This window comes from Scyliorhinus canicula, chromosome 5 (genome assembly GCF_902713615.1).
Source record: "Scyliorhinus canicula chromosome 5, sScyCan1.1, whole genome shotgun sequence".
In the NCBI taxonomy this organism is placed as follows: Eukaryota; Metazoa; Chordata; class Chondrichthyes; order Carcharhiniformes; family Scyliorhinidae; genus Scyliorhinus; species Scyliorhinus canicula.
Window position 1 is genome coordinate 140,792,366 of NC_052150.1, and position 23,746 is coordinate 140,816,111.

General features: G+C 45.2%; 1 protein-coding gene across 1 annotated transcript in view; it reads right to left on the reverse strand.

Moving 5' to 3' along the window:
- Nucleotides 1–23,746, reverse strand: part of LOC119966299 (adenylate cyclase type 1-like) — a 419,500-nt gene that overhangs the window by 359,785 nt on the left and 35,969 nt on the right. Inside the window, 1 exon segment of the mRNA XM_038797774.1 lies at nt 8,501–8,612. Coding sequence (XP_038653702.1) covers nt 8,501–8,612 — 112 coding nt within the window.

Below are 23,746 nucleotides of genomic sequence, written 5' to 3' on the forward strand. Positions count from 1 at the left end.
GGGAACTGAATGTCCCAGGGTATTCAGTATTTGGGAAGGACAAAAGGAAAAGGTGGTGGTGTTGTATTGCTGTTTCAAGATTAAATTAACACAATCGTGATGAAGTATATTACCTCCAGCAACACGGAATCTGTATGGGTAGAGCTGAGAAACACCAAGGCTCAAAAAACATGAGTAAGGATTGCATATAGAGCCCCAAACTGTAGTGGTGATGTACTGAATGGCATTAAACAGAAAATTAGAGACTCATGCGATAAAGGAACATCTGTAATACTGGATGACTTTTATCTGCATATAGATCAGACAAATCAAATTAGTAACAATACTGTAGAGGAGAAATTCCTGGAGTGTATACAGGATGGCTTTCTGGACGAATACATTGAGGAACCAACTAGAACGTAGGCCATCTTAGACTGGGTACTGTGTAATGAGAAGGGAATCATTAGCAGTCTTGGGGATGAGCAACCATAATATTATAGAATGTTTAATCAAGATGGATAGTAACTTAGTTGATTCTGAAACTAGGGTCCTGAACGTTAATAAAAGAAACTATGATGATATGAGTTGGCTATGATAGATTGGGAAATGTTGCGTAAAGGGATAATGGTGGATTGGCACTGGCAAACATTCAAGGAATGCATGGGTGAACTGCAACAATTGTTTATTCATGGCTGGCGTAAAAGTTAAATGGGAAGGGTGGCCAAACCATGACTTACAAGGGAAGCAGAGAGACTTAATGTAAATGATGGCAGTGTGACATCACGCCAGCGCTAGATCAAGATTCTGTGGGCAGGGGGAGGAGAGAGTGCTCACTGATGACATGTTAATGTATTAAAATGAGGTTTCTGCGGTTCTGCAGTGCGATTCTCATTTCTCCTCCGGAGAGAGGTGTGGTGGAAATTCCAAAACTAGATCAAGCCAGAGAGAATCACGTATTTGATTCTCTCTAGATATTGAGCCCATGCCAAGTTTCTCATGGAAAAAGAGAGAGGGATCAAAATCGCCCCCTATACCTCCAAATATTTGTCATCGACAATTTTAAAAATTGTACTTACAGTTCCTGAGTCCAAGTAATTTATGTCAATGGTGGTCCTTGCACTGATCCCTATGCAATACACCTCTACCCACATTTGCACAGCCTAGAGTAACTAATGTTAACCCCTGCTCTCTATTTTCTGTTTTGTTGCTGTATTTTAATATATTTTCAGTTTCTAGATATCTCTATAATACATTTTTGAGTAAAGAATCAATTATCTTTCCTACAGTTAATGTTAAGATAATTTGTCTATAATTCCCTGGATTTGATCTATCTTACTTTTTGAATATCGGATCACTTCAGTTGTCTGCGTGCCCTCAGGGAGATATATAAAATAGTGCTCCTGCCATCTCATCTCTAACCTATTAGCAGGCATAGATGTGTTTTTAAAATGGAGTTCAACTTAAAGTAGCCACACAAAATGGAATAGTAATTGTACTAAATGCTGGGAAGCAACAGAGAAGGAAAGCTGGTCAAACTAATAGAGGCTTCGAATCTAATAAGCTATGAATCTTCTGAGCGAAAAGCCATAAAAAAAACCTTCTTAAAGTTAGAAAGCCATCTTGAAGCCGAAGGGCTCAGGTGACAAATAAACATACCTCCCCTCATATATTTGTGAGACATCTTGATGGATATTTAAGGTGGGCCAAAAAACAAAGATACAAAAAAATCTAAATTCTACCTGTGTACATGTCTTATCGGCATAAAATGAGCAAAATACCCAATTAATTTAGAAAGGCAAAGGTCTGCAAAGGCTTTTGGATCACTGCTGCATTGATGTTTTTACAGATGGCCCTGTGGTTGATTTAAACGAATGCTGATTTAATTTAACATTCAAATGAACCTCCTGCACGTCTTCAAGCATTAATATCTAAATGTGTTTAGGCTGGTCATAACTTGTGATATGTGGCCATTTAAAGGAATAATACTCAAAAAAGGGCTCAAAATCTGGCTAAATGTATTTTTTTGAAGTGGAGCTCCAAGCAGCAGCAGTCCTCCTCATTGCTCCAAACAACCACAGGTTGCTGCCAGCCTGCCTAAAAACATGTCCTGCCCCCACCTCTTTGCCTGCCACCTCACACTTGCCTTCTACTCAAACTCAGCTTTGGGCCACAGCACCATTGAATATGTTATTGGTATCACAGTATGATTGAATTATGCCAAGGTCTTTTGGAAATCTAAATACATGATGATTTTAGTTCAGTCCTCAGCCCTTGCTGTTCTGGTGTATCATCACTGAACGCCATTGGAATCTATACCCATTTTAAGACCCAGGTTTAGACTTCAACATTGCTAGAAGACAGTGGCTGAAAGGCATCAGGACTCTTTCACATTTGTTAGAAATGATTGGCAGCAAAAGAGATAAGTCCTTCTGATAAATGTGTCACTTACATTTGTCAATTGTATGGAAGAGGTATGGAAAATCCCAGCTTGTGCTTCTGTTATCTTATCCTTAACTTTTTAATATGTGTAGATGTGTTCTCAAAGTAAAGTTCAGCTAAAAGTAGCACACAAAACGGAATAGTAATACTTAATGTGAGGAACCAACAGACAAGCAAAGCTGGTCAAATCAGTATAGGCTTTGCCATTTGGTAAGAACATGTCTGATCTTTTACCTCAGCTCCATCTTTCCACATTATCCCATATCCTCTAATTCCCTTATACCCAAAATCATGTTGATCCCTATCTTGCATGTACATGGCTGAGCATCCACGGCCCTCTGGGCTTCCAAAGATCCACAACGTGCTGACTGAAGAAAATTTGGAACAATTAATATTACATTGGGCGGGAGTCTCCGATCCTCAGCGCCGGAATCGCGACCAGCGTAGGAACGGAGAATAGCCGTTCACGCCGGAAATCCGGCGCGATGACGCTTCCGCGATTCTCTGCGGACGCGCCAGTCCCGCGCCCACGGTTGACACGGCGCCAGTCGGGGGCCTTTGGAACAGGCTCCCGCGGTGATTCTCCACGATCGACCGGCCAAATTCCCGCAGGTGTGGTTTACCTGTGGCACCACCCGACGGGAGCTGGGGCCCGCAGCTAAAGTCCTGGTGGGGGGTATCTGACTCCTGCCTCAGTGGTGACCAGGCCGCAATCAGGGAGCACCGATCGGCGGGCCATCGCAATCTGGAAGGGACCTACCTTCCTCCACGCAGGCCCGCTGTGTGGCTCCGCCATGTCGGCGGCACCCGCACCGAGGTGGGTCGCCGCACACACATGCAGACCCACTTACGGCCGCCGCGCTGTCTGGCTAGCAGGCCCTACAGGTGGCCAGAGCTGCAGGACACACGCCGGGGCTCTGCTAGCCCCCTGGAAAACAGAGAATCACCCCTGATCTTTGAGGAAAAAGTCCGGAGTGATTCTCGCCTGTTTTCCAGCGGGCGTGGGGACTCAGTCCCCAAAAGGGAAAATCTAGCCCATTTTTTAATTCATTTATGGGATGTGGACATTCCTGGCTGGGCCATATTTCTTGGCCATCCCTATTTGCTGAGCTGTATCAGTGGGCATTTAAGAGTCAACCACATTGCTGTGGTCACGAGTCACATGTCGGCCAGACCAGGCAAGGACGGCAGATTTCCTTCCCTGAAGGATACTGTGAAGCCTGATGGTTTTTTACGACAATCGACAATGGTTTCATGGTCATCATTGGACTTTTAATTCCAGATCACCTGTTGTGGGGAAATTTGAACTCGGGTCCCCAGAGGATTACCCCGGGTCTCTGGATTACTAGTCCAGCAACAATACCACTACCAATCTCCTTAATCTCCAAGGAGAACAGACCCAGTTTCTCCAATCTATCTACATAAGTGAAGGCCCGCAATCCGAGAACCATTCTTGTGAATTTTGTCGACATCCTCTCCAATGCCAACACATCCTGCCCAGAAATGGACACAACACTTCAGTTCAGGCCAGCCTGGTTTGACATAGCTTCTTTGCTCTTGTACTCTTTGCACCTATTTATAAATCCTCAGATTCTTTTAATAACTCTCTCATTTCTCCCATCCACTTTAATGATTTGTGCAAATCCACCTCCATGACCCTCTTTTTCTGCACCCCCTTTAGAATTGTTTAACATTGCCTCTCCTCGTTCTTCCAAGGAAAATGAATCATTTCACACTTCTCTGCGTTGAATTACACCTGCCATCTGTTCCATCTGCTTCACAGGGTATGCTGCCTCTCATGGGAAACTTGGAACTGGGGGCACAGTTTCAAAATAAGCGATTTCTCATCTAAGAAGGAGGTGAGGGGGTATCAAAGTGGTATAGGGGTGTATAGAACAGAGGGAGATAAATACAGATGAGGTACAGATCAGCCATGGTGTAATTGAAAGGGCAAGCTGACTCAAGTGAAACCGGTGCCTATGTTCTTAAAATGTATAAGAGCCTGTGATCTGTGAGTTACTCTAGTTTGCTCTTCAAAATCCTATGTTTTCAAGTAGGTGTAATTAAAAACATGCTGTTCTGCATTATTGTTAACACAGCTTGTCAGATTTCACAAAAGGAAAATGCATTCAATTCCTGTGATAGCTCTCCAATTGGAACACAAAAATTTGTAGGATTTGAACAAGAAGAAAGAATTTGAATCTTCCACTCAGCTCAGACTCTGAGCATGGGGAACTCACCGCTGATGAGTAAAAATCAGATCGGCAAAGAGCCTGATGTTGTCATGACACATTCCCTGCTTCTGAGTCACTGGAAAAAAATGGCTCCAGAAAGGGACTAAAACGTCCTACCATTGTGGGCAGCACGGAATCACAGTGGTTAGCACAGTTGTTCCACAGCTCCAAGGTCCCAGGTTCAATTCCCGGCTTGGGTCAATGTATGTGTGGAGTCTGCACGTTCTCTCCGAGCTGCGTGGGTTTCCTCCGGGTGCTCCGGTTTCCTCCCACAGTCCAAAGTTGTGCAGGTTAGGTGGATTGGCTGTGCTAAATTTCCGTTAGTGTCCAAGGTTAGATGGGGATACTGGGTATCGGGGATAGGGTGGAGGTGTGAGCTTAGATCGGGTGATCTTTCCATGGGCCTGTGCAGACTCGATGGGCCGAATGACCTCCTTCTGCACTGTAAATTCTATGATCTATGATTATAACCACTGAGGTGGGAACTAAAACGTAATTCTTCAATGAAGGGCAAGTAATGCTACTCGAAAACCCACAATTATCTAATAAGTTATGTAAAGGTAAAGTCGCCATAGTCCCAGATGACCATAGGTTGCTGTCACTTGTGAGGGGGAAGAACTGACTGGTGCTGATTTAACATGAGGATCACCACACCTCAGGCGATGAGCAAGATTGAGAAGGGGTAGCAATGTGAAAAAGCATATTTATTCTTTTGCTGCTACATTCCCTGAAGAATTCTCAAGTTTACTTTGCAACATTTGTTGAAACATTCACACTTCACTTTTGGTGATGAAGCATTGGAATATGTTGGAATAAAGATAGCAACTACAACAGAGTGAAGAAGATAAACAATGCATTTTGCAACACTCATATATTCGAAGCATTGGTGAAAATGATGTAGCTAATACACACACTAGAGGCTGCATTAGATCAATTTGATGCATCTTGACAAGCATTTATTACCGTACAGTGATAACTGTCCAGAATAAATAACAAAGAACAATACAGTACAGGAACAGGCCCTTCAGTCCTCCAAGCCTGTACCAGTCATGATACCACCTTTGGCCAAAATGCTCAGCACTTCCTAATGCCTTATCCCTCAATACCCATCCTATCTGTGTATTTGTCGAGATGTCTTTTGAACGCCATTAATGTATCTGCTTCCACAACCTCCCCTGGCAACGTGTTCGAGGCACTCACCACCCTCTGTTTAAAAAAACCTGCCTCGCACATCTCCTCCAAGCATTGCCCCATGGACCTTATAACTATGCCCCCTAGTGACTGACCCTTCCAACCTTGGAAAGAGTGCCTGCCCATCCACTCTATCCATGCTTCTCATAATCTTGTAGACCTCTATCAGGCCGCCCCTCAACCTCCATCATTCTAATGAAAACAATCCGAGTCTATTCAGCCTCTTCACATAGCTAACACCCTCCAGATGAGGCAACATTCTGGTAAACCTCCTCTGCATCCTCTCCGAAGCCTCCACATTCTTCCGTTAGTGTGGCGACCAGAATTGTGCGTAATATTCCAAGTGCGGCTTACCAAGGTTGTAAAGTGCGGCTTACCAAAACTGCAGCATGACTTACCAGTTTTTGTACTCGATGCCCCGTCCAATGAAGGCAAGCATTCCATATGCATTCTTGACTACCTTGTCCACTTGTGTTGCCACTTTCAAAGATCTGTGGACCTGTATGCCTAGATCTCTCTGACTTTCTATATTCCTAAGAGTTTTGGCATTTACTGTATTCTTCCCCTCTATGTTAGTCCTACCAATATAACTCACATTTGTCCAGATTAAACTTAATTTGCCATTTCTCTGCCAAGTCTCCAACCTATCTATGTCCTGTTGTATCCTCTGACAATCCTCAACACTAACTGCCACTCCACCAACCTCGATGTCATCCGCGAACGTACTAATCAGACCAGCTACATTTTCCTCCAAATCGTTCATGGACACTACAAACAACAGAGGCCCCAGCACCGATCCCTGTGGAACACCATGAGTCACAACCTTCCAATCATAAAAACACACTTCTACTGCTACCCTTTGCCTTCTGTGACGGAGCCAGTTCTGTATCCATCTTGCCACCTCACCACTGATCCCGTGTGACTTCACCTTTTGTACCAATCTGCAATGAGGCACGTTGTCAAAGGCTTTACTGAACACCATGTAAACAACATCCACTGCCCTGCCCTCATCAGTCATCTTTGTCACCTCCTCAAAAAGCTCGATCAAGTTTGTGACAGACGACCTCCCCTTCACAAAACCGTGCTGTATATCGCTAATGAGTTGACTTTTTTCCAAATGGGTATAAATCCTGTCCCCGAGAATTCTCTCCAATAATTTACCTACTACTGACATGGGGCTCACCGGCCTATAGTTTTCTGGAATACCCCTGCTACCTTTCTTAAGCAGTCTTGCAATATTAGCTATTCTCCAGTTCTTTGGGTCTTCACCAATCTGGCACAACCAGCTGTTCCTGCCAGAAAAATTGCTTAATAGTAACTTGAGGATACAAAGATGTCAGTCAAGGCCCCAGCAATTTCCTCCCTTGCTTCCCTCAATATTCTGGGGTAAATCCCATCCAGCCCGGGAGACTTATCTACCATAATGTCTCTTAAAACACCCAATACCTCCTCCTTTTTGATGTCAACATGACCCAGACTATCTACACATCCCATCCAAGAATCATCTTCCACAAAGTACTTTTCTTTGGTGAACACTGATGCAAAGTACTCATTTAGTACCATGCCTGTTTCCTCTGGGTCAACACATAGATTCTCTCCACTGTCCTGAAGTGGTCCAACCCTTTCCCTAGCCATCCTCTTTTACATCAGAATAAAAAGCTTTGAGATTCACCTAAGTCCGACTTGCCAAGAACTTTTCATGACCCCTCCTAGCCCTCCTAATTTCCTCCTCAAATACCTTCTACTTTCTTAATATTCCTCTCAAGGGTTTTGACTGTCCCCACCCTTCTGGACCGTGCAAATTCCCTCATTATCCAAGGCTCCCTAAACTTCTCATACTTATCCTTCGTTCTCTCAGGAACGTGACTTTCCTGAATCCTAATCAACTGTCGCTTGAAAGACTCCCACATGTCCGATGTTGATTTACCCTCCAACAGCCGCACCCAATCCCAATTTTTCAATTCCTATCTAATATTATCGGAATTTGCCTTTCCCCAGTTTAACACCTTAACCTGAGGGTTACCCTCATCCCTATCCAAAAGTCCTCCAAAGCGTACAGAAGTGTGGTCATTAATCCCAAAATGTTCCCCTACTGAAACCGCAACCACCTGTCCAGGCTCATTCCCCAATACCAGGTCCAGTACTGCCCCTTCTCTCGTTGGTCGATCTACATATTGCATCAAGAAGCCTCCTGGATACACCTTACAAACTCTGCCCCATTCAAGCCCCTCGCACCAATTGAGTCCCAGTCAAATGTAAGCAAAGTTAAGATCTCCTACCACAACAACCCTGTTACTTTTGCACCTATCCACAATCTCTCTAGCTATCTGCTCCTCTATCTCTCGTTGGCAGTTGAGGGGCCTGTAATAAACTCCCAACATTGTGATTGCTTGTCCCCTTCCTGTTCCTGATGTCAAGTGTTCTTTCAAAATCAGATTGCACATTTCTTAATGCAGGTTGATCCAAGTGATGACTATGCAGTAGGGAGTATTTATTGGAAGGCACCAGTAAACAAATGTGCTGACTGCTTGCACTGTATTTTTGTTAATCATTAATGTTAACCAAGAGAAGTAAAATCCAAAGTGATTTTTACTCTTCACCAAACAATCAAGAGAAAATTAAACCAAAGCCAAAGGAAAGAAAAATCAAAGACTCACCGTGGCTAGCTCGTCAAACTTGCCAAATAGTTCATTTAAAAGCTTGACTAGTTCCTGTGCGGTGCACTGTGAAGCCAAACTGGTAAAACCCACAATATCGGCAAACAAGATGCTGGGGAGGGGAGGAAGAAAGAAATCAAATGTAAGTCCTGTTTTTCCAAATAGCTGTAAATAAAAGCCAGGCATAACAGTCAAGATTTTACGGGATGCCAACAGGGCTGTTCAAAGCCGAGTCCAGAAATGAATTTCAATCAAATAGATCTTTTGTAACATGGGGATTAGACCAGGGGGCTAATTGTTGTCCTGTGCCCCAGTTCATCAATGTTCTAGAATTGAGAAAGGGGGTAGACATCCACAACACCTCCGTGCCATCTATTATGTCCATCACGTTTTTCTGGTGAGCCAATTGGGGGAAGTTTCATCCACCTGCATAATTCACTGGTCTGTAACTGGGTTAACATCAATCTAAATTATAAACATATTAATGGATGATCAGGATTGCTGGACGCTGAGATTTAAATTGGTGGTAACAAGATTCAAACAATGCTTTTAAACCATGAGTGGTTCCTTTTAATTATTTTATGGGTATTTTTGCTGGCGTATTGTTTCTTAACAAACTTTTGTATCAAATTTGTTTAATTTATTTTTTACATCAATATGATTGATATTGGACATCCCATTTCTGAGTACTCTTAGTATGATTCCATTGTGGTCTCATTGGTACCTGTTCTTAACCATTTCAAACTCACTTAGCCAAGTAGATGGAAGATCTCATTTTTAATTTTGTGCTGTTAGATATTCAATTATAGAAATTCTATGCACACAAAGTCAAAAACAATGGGATAAAATTTCCATATTGTGTTTAACTGAACTAGTATCTGCCAGACGCACAGATTGAAAAGGGTACTTTTTGCTTATTGTCACTTAATTGATGGAGTAGACAGAAAATTTAAATAACCTGTGTGGTAAACTGTTAAATTAACATATTATCTTATTTTGTTGCAGATTACACATTTTCATTTTATAAACAGGAATGTTGTTGCCAAATGAAACAATGGCATGGTGAGACGTTTATTTACTGTTTTACACGTCTGACAATAAAGCTTGCATTTGAAAATCATTCCTCAAACCTGTAAATGGAAGTCTTTATAATAGAAAAAGAACAAGTCCGTAACCTTCTCACTCGCAAATAAAATGCTTTGCATTTCAACTTAAGTTTACACTTTAACCATTAAACATGTATTCAATGCCCGCTTAAAATGAGGATGTTGTTGAATCACATCGGCATCAGTATTAATATATTTGGCAAACTTCCATTCCCTAAGACAATGGCTTGCATCAGGATGATCAGACCCATGTGAAACATGGCCTCATGTGGCTCAGGTGCCTCATTCTGTCACGGCGGTCTCTGCCACATCTGTTGAAGAGGACGATAGTGGGCTGAGAGGGTGCAACATTTGCTCTTCTCTGTTTTCTCTGGGCCTTCTTCTTGTTCAGCTGAGTCTTTTCTTTCTGCTCACCTATTCCAATGCCCTTTCAGACAGTCATCTGCCAGAGGTCATTGACTGTCTCCCAGTTATCAGTGTTAATGTCTTCAATTGTCTTTGTAATGTTCCTGTCGGATGGCCTGATTTATATTATAAGAAGACTTGTCGCTAAAGCCATAAACGATTTATTAACATTGACTATGGGTCAACGACAAACACAACAACAGATAAATAACAGTATTAATATGCACAAGTAACCTCTCTCTTCCAGCTCTCCAGTCAGTCTGAGGTCATCTGACTCTAACATTTACTTATATACTAATGAGACTCCTAGTGGTCAGTGGGTGAAATATAACACAACCATGATATCACCAGAGTCATGTCTCATTTGAAGATGCTACATGCTACAGTGAAAAATTGCTGATGCCAAAATTATGCCAAATGGCATTCTCAGAAAGCAGTACTGTCCAAATGGCGTATTAAAAGTGCAATATTTTGTACTTTGTTCCTCTCGCTTTAGTTGCCAGAAACCTTGAGATGAACCAAGTTTCATAAAGAATTGTGCACCAGCCACCTCAGATGTGATTTCCTCCCGCTTTGGTATTTGGTAGTGTTCTCTTTTGAGCTCACTGGGCTAAATCGCTGGCTTTTAAAGCAGACCAAGCAGGCCAGCAGCACAGTTCGATTCCCGTACCAGCCTCCCCGGACAGGCGCCGGAATGTGGCGACTAGGGGCTTTTCACAGTAACTTCATTGAAGCCTACTCGTGACAATAAGCGATTTTCATTTCATTTCATTTATGATCGTTAGGATCCATGCACATGCGAATATCTTTACACAAACCATGGAGTTTACCCAGATTCTTCCATCTTTCTGATTACATTTAATTTTATCATTCTGACTAGCTCCTTTTTGAAGCGATCCCGAAGAGGTGCAGGTACTCTTCTTGGTGCCTGTATCATGGGTTTTGCATCCTCTTTGAGTTGTATCTTATAAATGAATGGTTGTGTGCCAAAACCTGTGAACACATCGCTGAATTTGCTGATAATGTTCTCAGAATCATCAGAATGTTGTTCCAACCCTTTGTGGATGCTATATACCAACTGCATAAGACCTAATTCTTCACAGGACTGATCAGCAAATAATGAATCCAAGCCCTCGGATACGATACAGAATGGGACGGAATAAACTGTTCTTCACCACCACACTCAAGCCATAAGCACCATAACATTTAATGCTTGAACCATTATAATCTGTCGATGTTTTGTGATTTCTTCTAATAGGCTGAATTTTTTGATTTTTAAAAAATCAATCATGCTGTTTAGATTGGCTTAGGGACCAGTGCATAACTTCAGTTGGACTACTGTACCATTCACTTCAAGTGGTAGCAGCCGTTTGTCCTCATCAACCACATTTATTTTAAATGGAGTATCAGTTTACATTTTTTTAAGTGCTGGAAAGTTTTTTGATGTCTCAAAAAAATTAATCTTGTCTGTTAATGCTTCAACAAACAATGATGTTACATCACTGGAGACTGTGTCTTCCACAGTGCTGACTGACCTAAGGCTGAGCTAAGAGTGATAATTCTGAGCAAAGTGATTTTTTTCATTGCATCTGGAACAAAACTTGCCAAACGCTGGACACTGCCCCAATTTGAGCCTTTCACCACATCTTTTACACAGAAATACTTTGTCCCAATCTTTAACCTGTTTGTTGGTGTGCGAGGAGCTGCAGGAACTTTCCCGCCTTTATTCGTAAGTTTCCTGCCTTTTTGGAAAAAGGGCAGCAACCGGAGTTCTTTCCTTCAAGAAGATGCTGTTATTATTGAGAAACATTTTAGAATGCTGTGCTGCTTGCTCATGCGCCTGACAAATTTTAACTGTTTGTTCGAAAGACAGCTCCAATTCCCTCAGCAACCGTTCCCTCAGCAACCGTTCCCTCCGCTCATTTTCATTCAAACCAAACACAAACTGGTTCCGAATCATGGAAGATTCCACCGTAGAAAAATTATAGGGTCGGGATTCTCCGAGCCCCGTGCCGGGCCGGGGGCCACCAATCGGCCGGTTGGCCTCTCCAGCCCCGGCCCTACATTGTTACGCGGCCGGCCCCTGAACCCCCGCGCCATGTTGCGTTGGGGCCAGTGCGCTGATGAAGTCCCCCACACATGCACGGGTTGGCGCAGCGCCCAGTTGGTGCCAGGAAGGGAGGCTGGAGAGGCATGAACCACTCCAGCGCCGTGCTGGCCCCCTGTGGGGGCCAGAATCGGTAGTGCCCACACTCGTTTTGCGCCGTCGTGAAACGCGACGGCGTTCACGACGGCGCGGACACTCTGCCTCCATTTCGGAGGATCCTGCCCCAGCTTTTAGCTTTTAACTTTAAATCAGTGATGAAATTATCTATGGACTCTTCTGTCTTCTATAAATATGATCTAAACAAATGGCGTTCAGAAATTTAATTGTATCTGCAGGGGGCGATGTGCATCAAATCTTCGAATTACTTAATTAAAATTTTTCCAAACTTCATCGTTTGCAAATTTAAACGTATTAATCACAGCAATTGCTTTGGGCCCTGCTGCTGTTAGGAGCACCACCACCTTACACAAATTTGATTGATCTCCTAAACAGATTAAATTGTTGTTTAAACACATGCCAGTTTCTGTCCATATTACCATGAAATCAGAGACTCATTGGTGACTCCATGTTGTTAATTCTGGCAGTCGGCAAAATCTTTAAATCTCTGTGGACCTCGTGGTAGGCTGATAGTTTTTTTCCTCAGTGTTTGACAACATCCACCCCTCTCCTGGTACCCTATAATGTTGTTGTTGGATGGCCTGACTTATATTCCAAGAACAGTGAAAGCTAAATGTATCAACCTCAACTGTGGGTCAACTGTATACAAAACAACAGATGAATAACAGTATTAAAATGCACAAGCAACCTGTCTCTTCCAGCTCCCCAGTCAGTCTGAGGTCACCTAACTCGAACATTCACTGATATAATAATGAGACGCCTAGTGGTCAGTCGGTGAAATATAACACAACCATGATATTACCAGAGTCATGTCTCATTTGAAGATGTCTTTGAAGCAGAGGTATGGATGCCCCGTGGCCAGTTCACCAAACAAGGTCTTTTGGTGCATGACTGTCATCCATCCACTGAATATGGCCTAGCCGGTGGAGATGTTGTTGGTTCAGCAATGAGCCTATGTTCATGTAATTAGTATGCTCCACGATCTCTGAACTTGTGGCTTTGTCTTGCCAAGAGATGCCGAGGAAACATCTGAGACAGTGAAGGTGGAAACTTTCCAGCCTTTCTCCTGCCTAGTATTGGCTGTCCAGGTCTCATCAATGTAGAGGAGTGCACCGAGGATTCAAGCTTGCTGGATCTGAATTTTGATGCCCTGAGTCCTGTTGTTCTTGTTCCACACTCACTTACTTTGTTGGGGGGGGGGGGGGGGGGGGGGTGTATGGGGTGTTATGGTTGTGGAAAGTACCTCTGTCAGGGGATCATGCCATGCTCTTCTCAGAGCAGATCACCCGGATCAGACCCGACCTGACACTCAGCTCTCATCTGTTACTCCAATTAGCTGTTTGCATGCGACAGCGGCCACACCCCAGAAAGCCATCTCATGGGGCGGGTTAAACCAGGTGATAATAACTGGCAGGCTGAAGGCTTTAGTGACACAGGACTTGTTTACCTGGAAATGTGAGACGTCTGTTCCTGGCAGCCAGCATGGAGGAAACCACTGAAGATGTCCTGATCATCCTCTACGCCCTGTGGAATTTAAGGCAATTTGGCATGTACACAACGACGCCATTTCTATAGACGGACCATAGAAAGTACCCTATCTGGCTGCATCACAGCCTGGTATTGCAAACATCTCGGTCCAAGCCCGCTGCCTTGGGAAAGCGGGCAGCATAATCAAAGACCTCTTCCACCTGGGCTATTCTCTCTTCCAACTTCTTCCATTGGGCAGAAGATACAAAAGTCTCAGAACACGCTCCAATAGATTCAAAGACAGAATCTACCCCGCTGTTACCGGACTCCTGAATGACCCTCTTAGGGTATGAACTGATCTTCAGGACTGAATTGATTTCTCTACACATCTTTTCCACAGTTCTTGCACCACATACCGTATACCTCACACAATTTCTATGTATTTTTCATTATGTATCCTCATGTATTTATCATATGTTCTATGTTTTCATGTATGGAGCGATTTGCCTGCACTGAATGCAAAACAATACTTTTCACTGTACCTTGGTGCATGTGACAATAAATCTAAATCTATACCCTGTCCTGCCACTGGATACAGGTGGATATGTGAGTATAGAGTGAGGCTGACGGTACTCAAATCTGCCTCACTTAAATGAAATTCACACACAAGTCATCTGCATATATCTATTGGACCTCCTTTCCTGTGGCAATGGGTGAGCGTCAAAGCAGCGATTTCACTGGAACCTGTAGCCACAAACCCGCACACAGGCAGATCAGGTCATAGAGTCATCTTTCACTGAACCGAAGCAGTGGTGAAACGCGGCAACCACCTAAGCGATTGAGCAAACCTTTTCAGGGCTGTACTGCTCATCTCTGCAGTCTGAGAAAGGAGCGAGAAAAGGTGCCCCAAAGATTGCTTGCTTCACAAAATGTGACCAGCTCACTGCGGCTGGTGAGTTCCACTTCAGCAGTAGTAATATCAAAAAGAAAGAAAGCTAATCTGACACATCTCACCTTTGGTACATGCCATGTGCGCACTCTCATGGACAACACCCAAACTGGTAGACCTGAATGGAGAACTGCCCTAGTTGGCAGAGTGCTAGCTCGATACAAAGTTGATATTGCCCCCCCCCCCCCCCCCCCCCCCCCACCCTCCGCCCCAGCGAAATGCGCTTTGCAGAGGAACGTCAACTCAGGGAAATAGGGGCAAGATACAGTTTGTTCTGGAGTGATCAAGCCAAAGCAGACCAGGTGCATGAGGCTGGTGTGGGCTTCGCAGTCAAAAATGAACTGGTGACCAAGCTGGCCAGCCTCCCAAAGGGCCTAAATGAAGGCCTCATGTTGCTAAAAATCCCACTGGCAGGCAAGAAGCAAACCACCATCATCAGTACATATGCCCCACAATGACAATCCTGAATCATGAAGGAAAACTTCTATGAAGACCTCCACTTCTTGGCTATAGTGAAACCAAAGTCAGACAAGGTAATCACATTTGATGATTTTAACGGCAGAGTCAGCACAAATTACCAAACCTGGGGAGGTGTTAATGGCGAAAGCGGAGTTGGGAAAGGCAACAGAAATGGTCTTCTAATCCTGAAATTCTGTGCTGAGCATGAGCTTCTTCTCACCAACACAGCTTTCCAGCTCCCAAACCAAAATAAGACATCCTGGAAGCACCCTTGCTCTGGTCACTGGCATCTCATCGGCCACGTCATCATCAGAGAGAATGACAGACAGGATATAAGAGTGACTAAGACCATGTGTGACTGACTGCTGGACTGGCCAGACATCTCATCTCAAGATGTGTCTGAATGTTCAGCCAAGGCAACGTCCTCAAGGGAAGAAGATCCCCAAGTGCCTGAACATCTCAGGCCTGAAGATCGATAACACCCAATAGCAGCTTATTGATAATCTAAAGAAGAGGCTAAATAACCTTCAGATCCCCTCAGGCAACATCAAGGAAACCTGGGCTTCTCTATGGGATACTGTGTATACTACAGCTTATGAGATACTTGGTCCCACCAAGAGTAAACACTGAGATTGAGAATCTTCCCGTACCAGCCTCCCCGAACAGGCGCCGGAATGTAGCGACTAGGGGCTTTTCACAGTAACTTCACTGAAGCCTACTTGTGACAATAAGCGATTATTATTATTATTGAAGAAAAATACAAGTTACACAAGCGTAGCTAAATGACGAGTCCACAACGAGAAAAACTGCCTATAACTATATTCGCAACACAGTCCAACGCAGACTTTGTGAGATGCAGGACAAGTGGCTGAGTCAAAAGACAAATGAAATACAAGCCTATGCTGACAAAAATGACACAAATCTGTCAGGATGGTTACAGTCCTCAATCACTCAACTCCTCTCAGCTACTCAGTACTGATGGGATGATGCTATTCACAGAGAAATCCCAGATCTGGAGAGATGGGCTGAGCATTCCAATAATGCCCTCAACAGACCAATCCCACGTTAATGATGAAGCTATAAATAGGCTGTCCCAGGTCAATGCCAAGCTTGCTCTAGGCACTGCAATCACACTGCTGGAAACAGAGAAAGCTGTACAGCAATTATCAAGTGGCAAAGTCCCTTGAGCCAATCGAATTCCAGCGGAGATCTATAAATAGGGTGGATCACAGCTGCTCAGAAAGCTCACCCAGCCATTCCAGATGACATGGGAGCTAGGGGTCCTTCCCCAGGATTTAAAAAGTGTCTTCATTGTTCACATTTACAAACTCGAAGGCAACCGCCAGTCCTGTGACAATCACAGAGAAATATCTCTCCTGTCTATTGCTTGTCAGAATCCTTCTAAATCGGATTTGATCCCGGCCCTGGGTCATTGTCTGTGTGGAGTTTGCACATTCTCCCCATGTCTCACCCCCACAACCCAAAGATGTGTAGGTTAGGTGGATTGGCCACACTAAATTGCCCCTGAACTGGGAAAAAAAATTGGGTACTCTAAATTGATTTAAAAAATAAACAAAAAAGGAATCCTTCTAAATCAGCTCATATCACATCTTGAACAGGGTTTACTTCCGGAGAGCCAGTGTGGTTTCAGAAAAGGTAGGGAGACCATTGACATGGTGTTTGCTGCTCACCAATTGCAGGAGAAATGCCAATTACAAAATGCTGACCTATCCACCGCCTTTGCTGACCTAGACAAAGCCTTCAACATTATTAGCCGTGAAGGGGGTCTAGAATATTATGTGCATATTTCGGTGTCCAGACAAATTAATTCAGATGGTTCGACAGTTCCATGATGGCATGCAGGTCCTCGTCCTTGATGATAATAAGACTTCGGCCCCCTTCCCTGTCAGCAATGGAATGAAACAGGGCTATGTATTGGTGGCAGCCCTCTTCAACATGTTCTCAGCCATGCTCACTGACGCCTCCCAGGATGAGGACTTAGGCATAGATAGACGGCACGCTTTTCAACCTGCAACATTTCCATGCCAAGACCAAGGACCCCGTTGATAGGCTACGTGATTTTTATTTGCTGGCGACTGTGCACTAAACATTGAAACTGAGGTAGACATACAGCACATTATGGACCTTTTATCCGCAACCTGTGATAACTTTGGTCTCACATCAGCACAAAGAAGACAGAAGTAATGTTGCAACCTGGCCCAGGAAAGCTCGGTCAAGGGCCAACAGTGAGAGTAAACAGCCAGAAGCTGACCACTGTGGACAGCATTCTCTCATGGTGTGTTCATATTCATGATGAGACTGGTGCCAGAATTGCTAGGCCAGTGTGTCCTTCAGAGGACATCATCATTCAGTATGGGAACATGGAGGGGTGAGCCTAAAAACCAAGCTCAAGGACTACCGAGCAGTCGTCCTCTCCACTCTTCACTATGCGAATGAGACCTGGACCAACAACAGGCAAAGAAAATCAATTCCTTCCACTTTGCTGCGTCTGCAAGCTCCTGAATATCAAGTGGCAAGACAAAGGCCCAGGCACAGAGGTCCTCTGGAGAACCGGCATGGCCAGCATCTTCACAATATTCCAATAAAAACTGCTCCAGTGGGCTGGATATGTTACCAGAATGCCTGGCAACCGACTCCCTAATTGAATCTTCTACGATGAACTGCAGAACAGAGCACGCACCCATGGCACGCTTCAGAGATACCCTTAAAGCTCCCTCAAGGACTTCAAAATTGACATTGAATTGTGGGAGACAATTCCCAATGGCGCATCAGCATATAAGAAACAATGGATAGTGTCAGCTCCAAACAAGAGCAAGGCATGAAAAAGCCACGAGAACAGTGCCCCTAACTACCTTCTAGCCTCATTTTCCTCCACTTGCGCTAGAGCTTTACATGCTATGATAGGACCTATCACCCACCTTCACATCCATGCAGCTCAATACCTGGATGACAAATGTAGATTATCTTCTTCAATACTGAAAGACGAATAGCAACTCAGCTTAAACATAACAGCTGCAGCTTTTACATTGAATCTGTTGATTTCAGCATCAGCATCTGTTGGTGATTGTGGAGACTAGAATTGTAAAGCTGTCAAAAAGCTTCAGTGTCGCATTGTCAATGCAGATAGATGATGGCATGGCAACATCCTGAACCATGGCATTTGTCTTCCTGATGCTGATGGTCATAGAAAACCCTTTACAAGGGTGACAGAGTCTGGCTGTATGCTGCTGAAAGTGTTCCTCAGTATGGAATGATAATGTAACATTGTCAGTGTAGAACAAATCTCTGATGAGAACTTAGTGCATCTTTGTCTTGGACCTCAGACAGGCAAGATTGAACATAATTCCATAAGTTCTGATATAAAAGGAGACACCCTATGAGATTACCTGAAAGGTTATAACAGCAACAAAGAGAATATGCCAAAGCTTGTCAGTGCCACTTCATTTTAGGCACTGCCTTACTTCCTGCAGTTTTTTAAAATAAATTTAGTGTACCCAATTCATTTTCTCCAATTAAGGGGCAATTTAGCGTGGCTAATCCGCCTACCTGCACATATTTTGAGTTGTGGGAGCGAAACCGATGCAGGCACAGGGAGAATGAACAAACTCCACATGGACAGTGACCCAGAGCTGGGATCGAACCTGGGACCTCGGTGCTGTGAGGCAGCAATGCTAACCACTGCGCCTGCTGCCCTTACTTCCTGCAGCATGCTGTATGTCGCTGATTCTGTCTCCAAGTGCTCTCACATAACAATTGTGAAATCAACATGATCACATAATCTTCAATCTCTTAAGTCTCTTCATAATTGACAATGCTGTCTATAGTTGTTGTACGGCCCAACATGTCGTGAAGTCATACAATACAAAAGAGGCCCTTCAGCCCATCGAGTCTGTATTGACAAAACTACACTAAATCTACACTGACCGCACTTTCCAATACTTGGGCCGTACCCTTAAATATTATGAAATTTCAAGTGCTTATCCATGCATTTTTTAACATCAATGGTTGTGTGAGCCTCGAAGTTACATTGATGAAGACTATCTGATCGTCTGTAGATGCGTACAGTTTGATTAGCAGATCCTGACATGGCTCACAAAGTAGCCAGTGCTTGGTAACCATTGCAAAGAGTGAACTTTCTATCACATAGATACATATGTCAATGTTCACAGGTGTAGATTCAGATTAAACCGTTCCACACTCCAGTAGAGTATCTGCATTCATTTTCCAACAATGGGCAGGACACATAAACAATTAGTCATTTGCTTCCTTCAATGTATTGTGAGAGAACAGCTTAATTTGCAGTTCCTGACAGATTTGTTGTACTACGCATTTCCACATGTGGGATGAAGTACACTTGACTGGAGGAGATTCTTTCCTTGTCTCTAAACATCAAACGCTGTTTGCTTTGTGACTGTCCATTCCCATTGTGCATCTTTGCACAGTAGCTTCCAAGGAGGCTGCTCATTCTCTGCTTCTCAAATTAGCTGGGCCTTTGAATTTACCTGCTTTATGGCAGCTAGTGCTATTAAAAAAGGGGACATAGAATGTCATAGAATTTACAGTGCAGAAGGAGGCCATTCGGCCCATCGAGTCTGCACCGGCTCTTGGAAAGAGCACCCTACACAAGGTCAACACCTCCACCCTATCCCCATAACCCAGTAACCCCACCCAACACTAAGGGCATTTTTGGACACTAAGGACAATTTATCATGGCCAATCCACCTAACCTGCACATCTTTGGACTGTGGGAGGAAACCAAGCACCCGGAGGAAACCCACGCACACACGGGGAGGATGTGCAGACTCCGCACAGACAGTGACCCAAGCCGGAATCGAACCTGGGACCCTGGCGCTGTGAAGCATTTGTGCTATCCACAATGCTACCGTGCTGCCCTTCACTTCTTTGGGGAGTCAAGAGTTGAGTCACTCACCACAGGATTCCTAGTCTTTTGACATGGCTTCACTTCGGCCAAGTTCTGCTGCGGGAACCTGCTACATTGCATCTTTCTCAGCTGGCCCAGGTTGGAAGGTGTAGCAAGAAAGGTGCAGCTGCATTCCAGTGTAAGGGAAAAGGAGCAGAGTAACAATTTGACTGTGACTCCAACTCCCCTAGCAGGTTCTGGCCCAGAGTCTAAGATGCCATTTTTGCAATGGCTATTTTCTAAAATCCATTTTTATGGGATGTGCACGTTGCTGACTACGCCAGCATTTACAGCCCATCCCTAATTGCCCTTGAGAAGGTCATGATGAGCTGCACCACAGTGCTGTTAGGCAGGGAATTCCAGGATTTTAATCAAGTGACAGAGAAGGAACAGCGATATATTTCCTTGTCAGGGTGGTGAGTGACTTGGATAGGAACTTCCAAATGGTAGTGTTCCAGGTATCTGCTGCTCTTGTCCTTCCAGATGGTGGCAGTTGTGGTAATGTCTAAGGAGCCTTGATGAGTTCCTGTAGTGAATTTTGTAGATGGTACACACTGCTGCTACTGTGCATCAGTAGTGGAGGGATTGATGATTTGTTAAAGTGATGGCATTCAAGCATGATGCTTTGTCTTAGATGGTGTCAAGCTTCATTAGTGTTGTTGGAGCTACACTCATCCAAGTAAGTGGAGAATTCCATTACACTCCTGCCTTGTGCTTGTCGATGGGTAGGCATGCTTTGGGGAGTCAAGAGTTGAGTCACTCACCACAGGATTCCTAGTCATTGACCTGCTCTGGTAGCCACAGTATTAATGTGGCTAGTCCAGTATAGTTTGTGGTCAATGGTAATCCCCAGGATGGTGATAGCGGGGGTTTGTCAATGGTAATGCCATTGAATGTCAAGGGACGATAGTTAGATCCTCCCTTGTTGGAGATGGTCATTGCCTGGCACTTGAGTGGCACAAACGTTACTTGCTACTTATCAGCCCAAGCCTGGATATTGTCCAGGTCTTGCTGCATTTGGACCTTGACTGCTTCAGTATCTGAGGATTTATGAAAGGTGCTAAACATTGTGCAGTCATCTGCGAATATCCCCAAATCTGACCTTATAATGGAAGGAAGGTCATTGATACATAGAAACATAGAATTTACAGTGCAGAAGGAGGCCATTCGGCCCATCGAGGCTGCACCAGCCACTGGAAAGAGCACCCTACTCCAGTTATCCCCATAAGACAGTAACCCCACCTACCCTTTTTGAACACTAAGGGCAATTTAGCATTGCCAATCCACCTAACCTGCACATCTTTGGACTGTGGGAGGAAACCAGAGTATCTGGAGGAAACCCACGCAGACTCGGGGAGAACGTGTAGGCTCCGCACAGACATTGACCCAAGCCGGAATCAAATTTGGGACCCTGTGAAGCAACAGTGATAACCACTGTGCTAACGTGGCAGCAGGACAAGGCCATTTGGACATTTGAACCTGCTCGACCATTCATTATGATCATGGTTGATCAGCAAGTTCAATAATCTGATCCCGCATTCCCCCCTTATCCTTTGATCCCTTTTGCCCCAGGAGCTATATCTAATTCTAATTGATGAAGCAGTTGAAGATGGTTAGGTCCAGGATATTACCCTGAGGAACCCCTGTAGTGATATTCTGGAGCTGAAATAATTGATCTCCAACCCCACAACTATCTTCCTTTGTACCACAGCAGCATGGATTGCAAACCAGATAACCATCTCAAATTTTGCAAAACTGTCAGAATTGACATGTCAATGTGAGGAGCATAACAGTATCCCTTAACCTGCCAAAATCCAGTAAGTAAGGAAGGATACTATTATGTATAGTTGATATAATCTTTTAGGTTAAAGTGTGCCCAGTGGGGGCTTCATGTTGAAGCCAAGCACATCAAGCTTATAGGTTTATCCCCATAAGGGTTTTGCAAGTGTATTGGAACTGTGGGGCGCGATTCTCCCGAGTTACGAAAAATCGGGAAGCTGGCGTCAATAACGGGCGCGTTTGACGCCAGCCTCCGCCCCCCCGACCGGGAACCGATTCATCTCCCCGGTCAGGGCTAGCATCGCGCGGCCATGAACTCCGGCATCGCGGGCTTAACAAAGTTTGTTAAGCCCGCTAGCCAAAGTTAGCGACGGCTGACGCGTCAGATGACGTCAGCCGCACATGCGCGGATTGGACGACTCCAACCCGCGTATGCGCGGATGACGTCATCACGCATATGCGTGAAACCCACGCATGCGCGGGCCGGTATGCCCCTCAGCCGCCCCACGAATGGATCCAGCGGGGCGGCGGAGGGAGAAAGAGTGCGCGGGGAAAGTACCCGCTGCCCACGATCGGTGCCCACCGATCGCGGGCCCATGGCACCCTTGGCACGGCCGTGGTACGGCCGTGCCAATCGGTGCCATGGTTCCCGAGAACGGGAACTTTACGGCCGTTTTTACGAACGGTCAGAGCAGGTGTGTTTTACGCTTGTAAAAACGGCCGTAAAGGCCTTGGAAATCGGCCCATCGGCCAGGAGAGAATCGCTGCTCGCCGTAAAAAAACGGCGGGCAGCGATTCGTGTCGGGAGGCGGGCGTGGGGGAGGAGAATAGCGGGAGGGCGTCGGACCAGCGTGTCCGTAAAAATTTACGCCGCCCGCTATTCTCCGATTTTTCGTAAGTCGGGAGAATCGCGCCCGTGATCTTACTCAAAACTGGAATAGCAGAGTAACCATGAAAAATATCTGTCACTTGAATGAGAGAAAGTTGCAAATAATACTGATGCCATTCAGTATTGTTACGCGAAGGAGATATCAGGAAATTGCATCCAGAAATGAGACCCCAATGTAGCAGCCAATTTAGGGATTAAACAGACTGAGGGAAAAAAACCTTCCAGCACAGAGTCAGAGGGATATGCCCACACTTGGCCACGTTACATTGTCCCAGTCAAGCTTAAACCTGTTTGTGGGAATAGGCAGGATGCCCCAGATCCATTGTTCTTTGGGTCACTCTTGCCTGACCAGTTATGAGCCCATTAAGGCTTCATTTTCCGTCAGTGGGTCGTTAGTTCATAGGTAGCATGGCTCTATTTTTTGTATAAATGCAGTAAGAAGTCTTACAACACCAGGTTAAAATCCAACATGGCGATTCTCCGGCCTGGATGGGCCAAGCGGCCTGCCGAACCCAACCGGTTCATGCCAGCGCCAACCACGCCTGGTCGCTGCCGGCGTGAACAGCGCGCGACAGGTGAGTGTGGGGTCTGTGAGGGGTGGAGGGAGGATCGAGCACTACAGGCCTGCTCTGTAAACAACGCACTCTTTTCCCTCCGCCGCCCCGCAAGATCAAGCCACCATGTCTTGCGGGGGCAGCAGAGGGGAAGACGGCAACCGTGCATGCGCGCGTTGGAGCCGGCCAACCTGCGCATGCGCGGCTGACGTCACTTCGGCGCCGCCGGCCGCGTCATTCCTGGCACGCCGCTTTGACGCAAGCGTCAAGGCCGGGCGTTCGGGTTTCACGCACCGCCACTCCTAGCCCCCTGGGGGGGGGGGGGGGAATAGGGTGCGAGGAGCGGCCTCCGACGCCGGAGTGAAACACTCCGGGATTCACTCCGGCGTCGGTAATCAGTCTCCCGTTGGGAGAATCGCGCCCATTATGTTTGGCACTGATTTGGTTTTGGGAGTTGCCGGCAAGATGACAT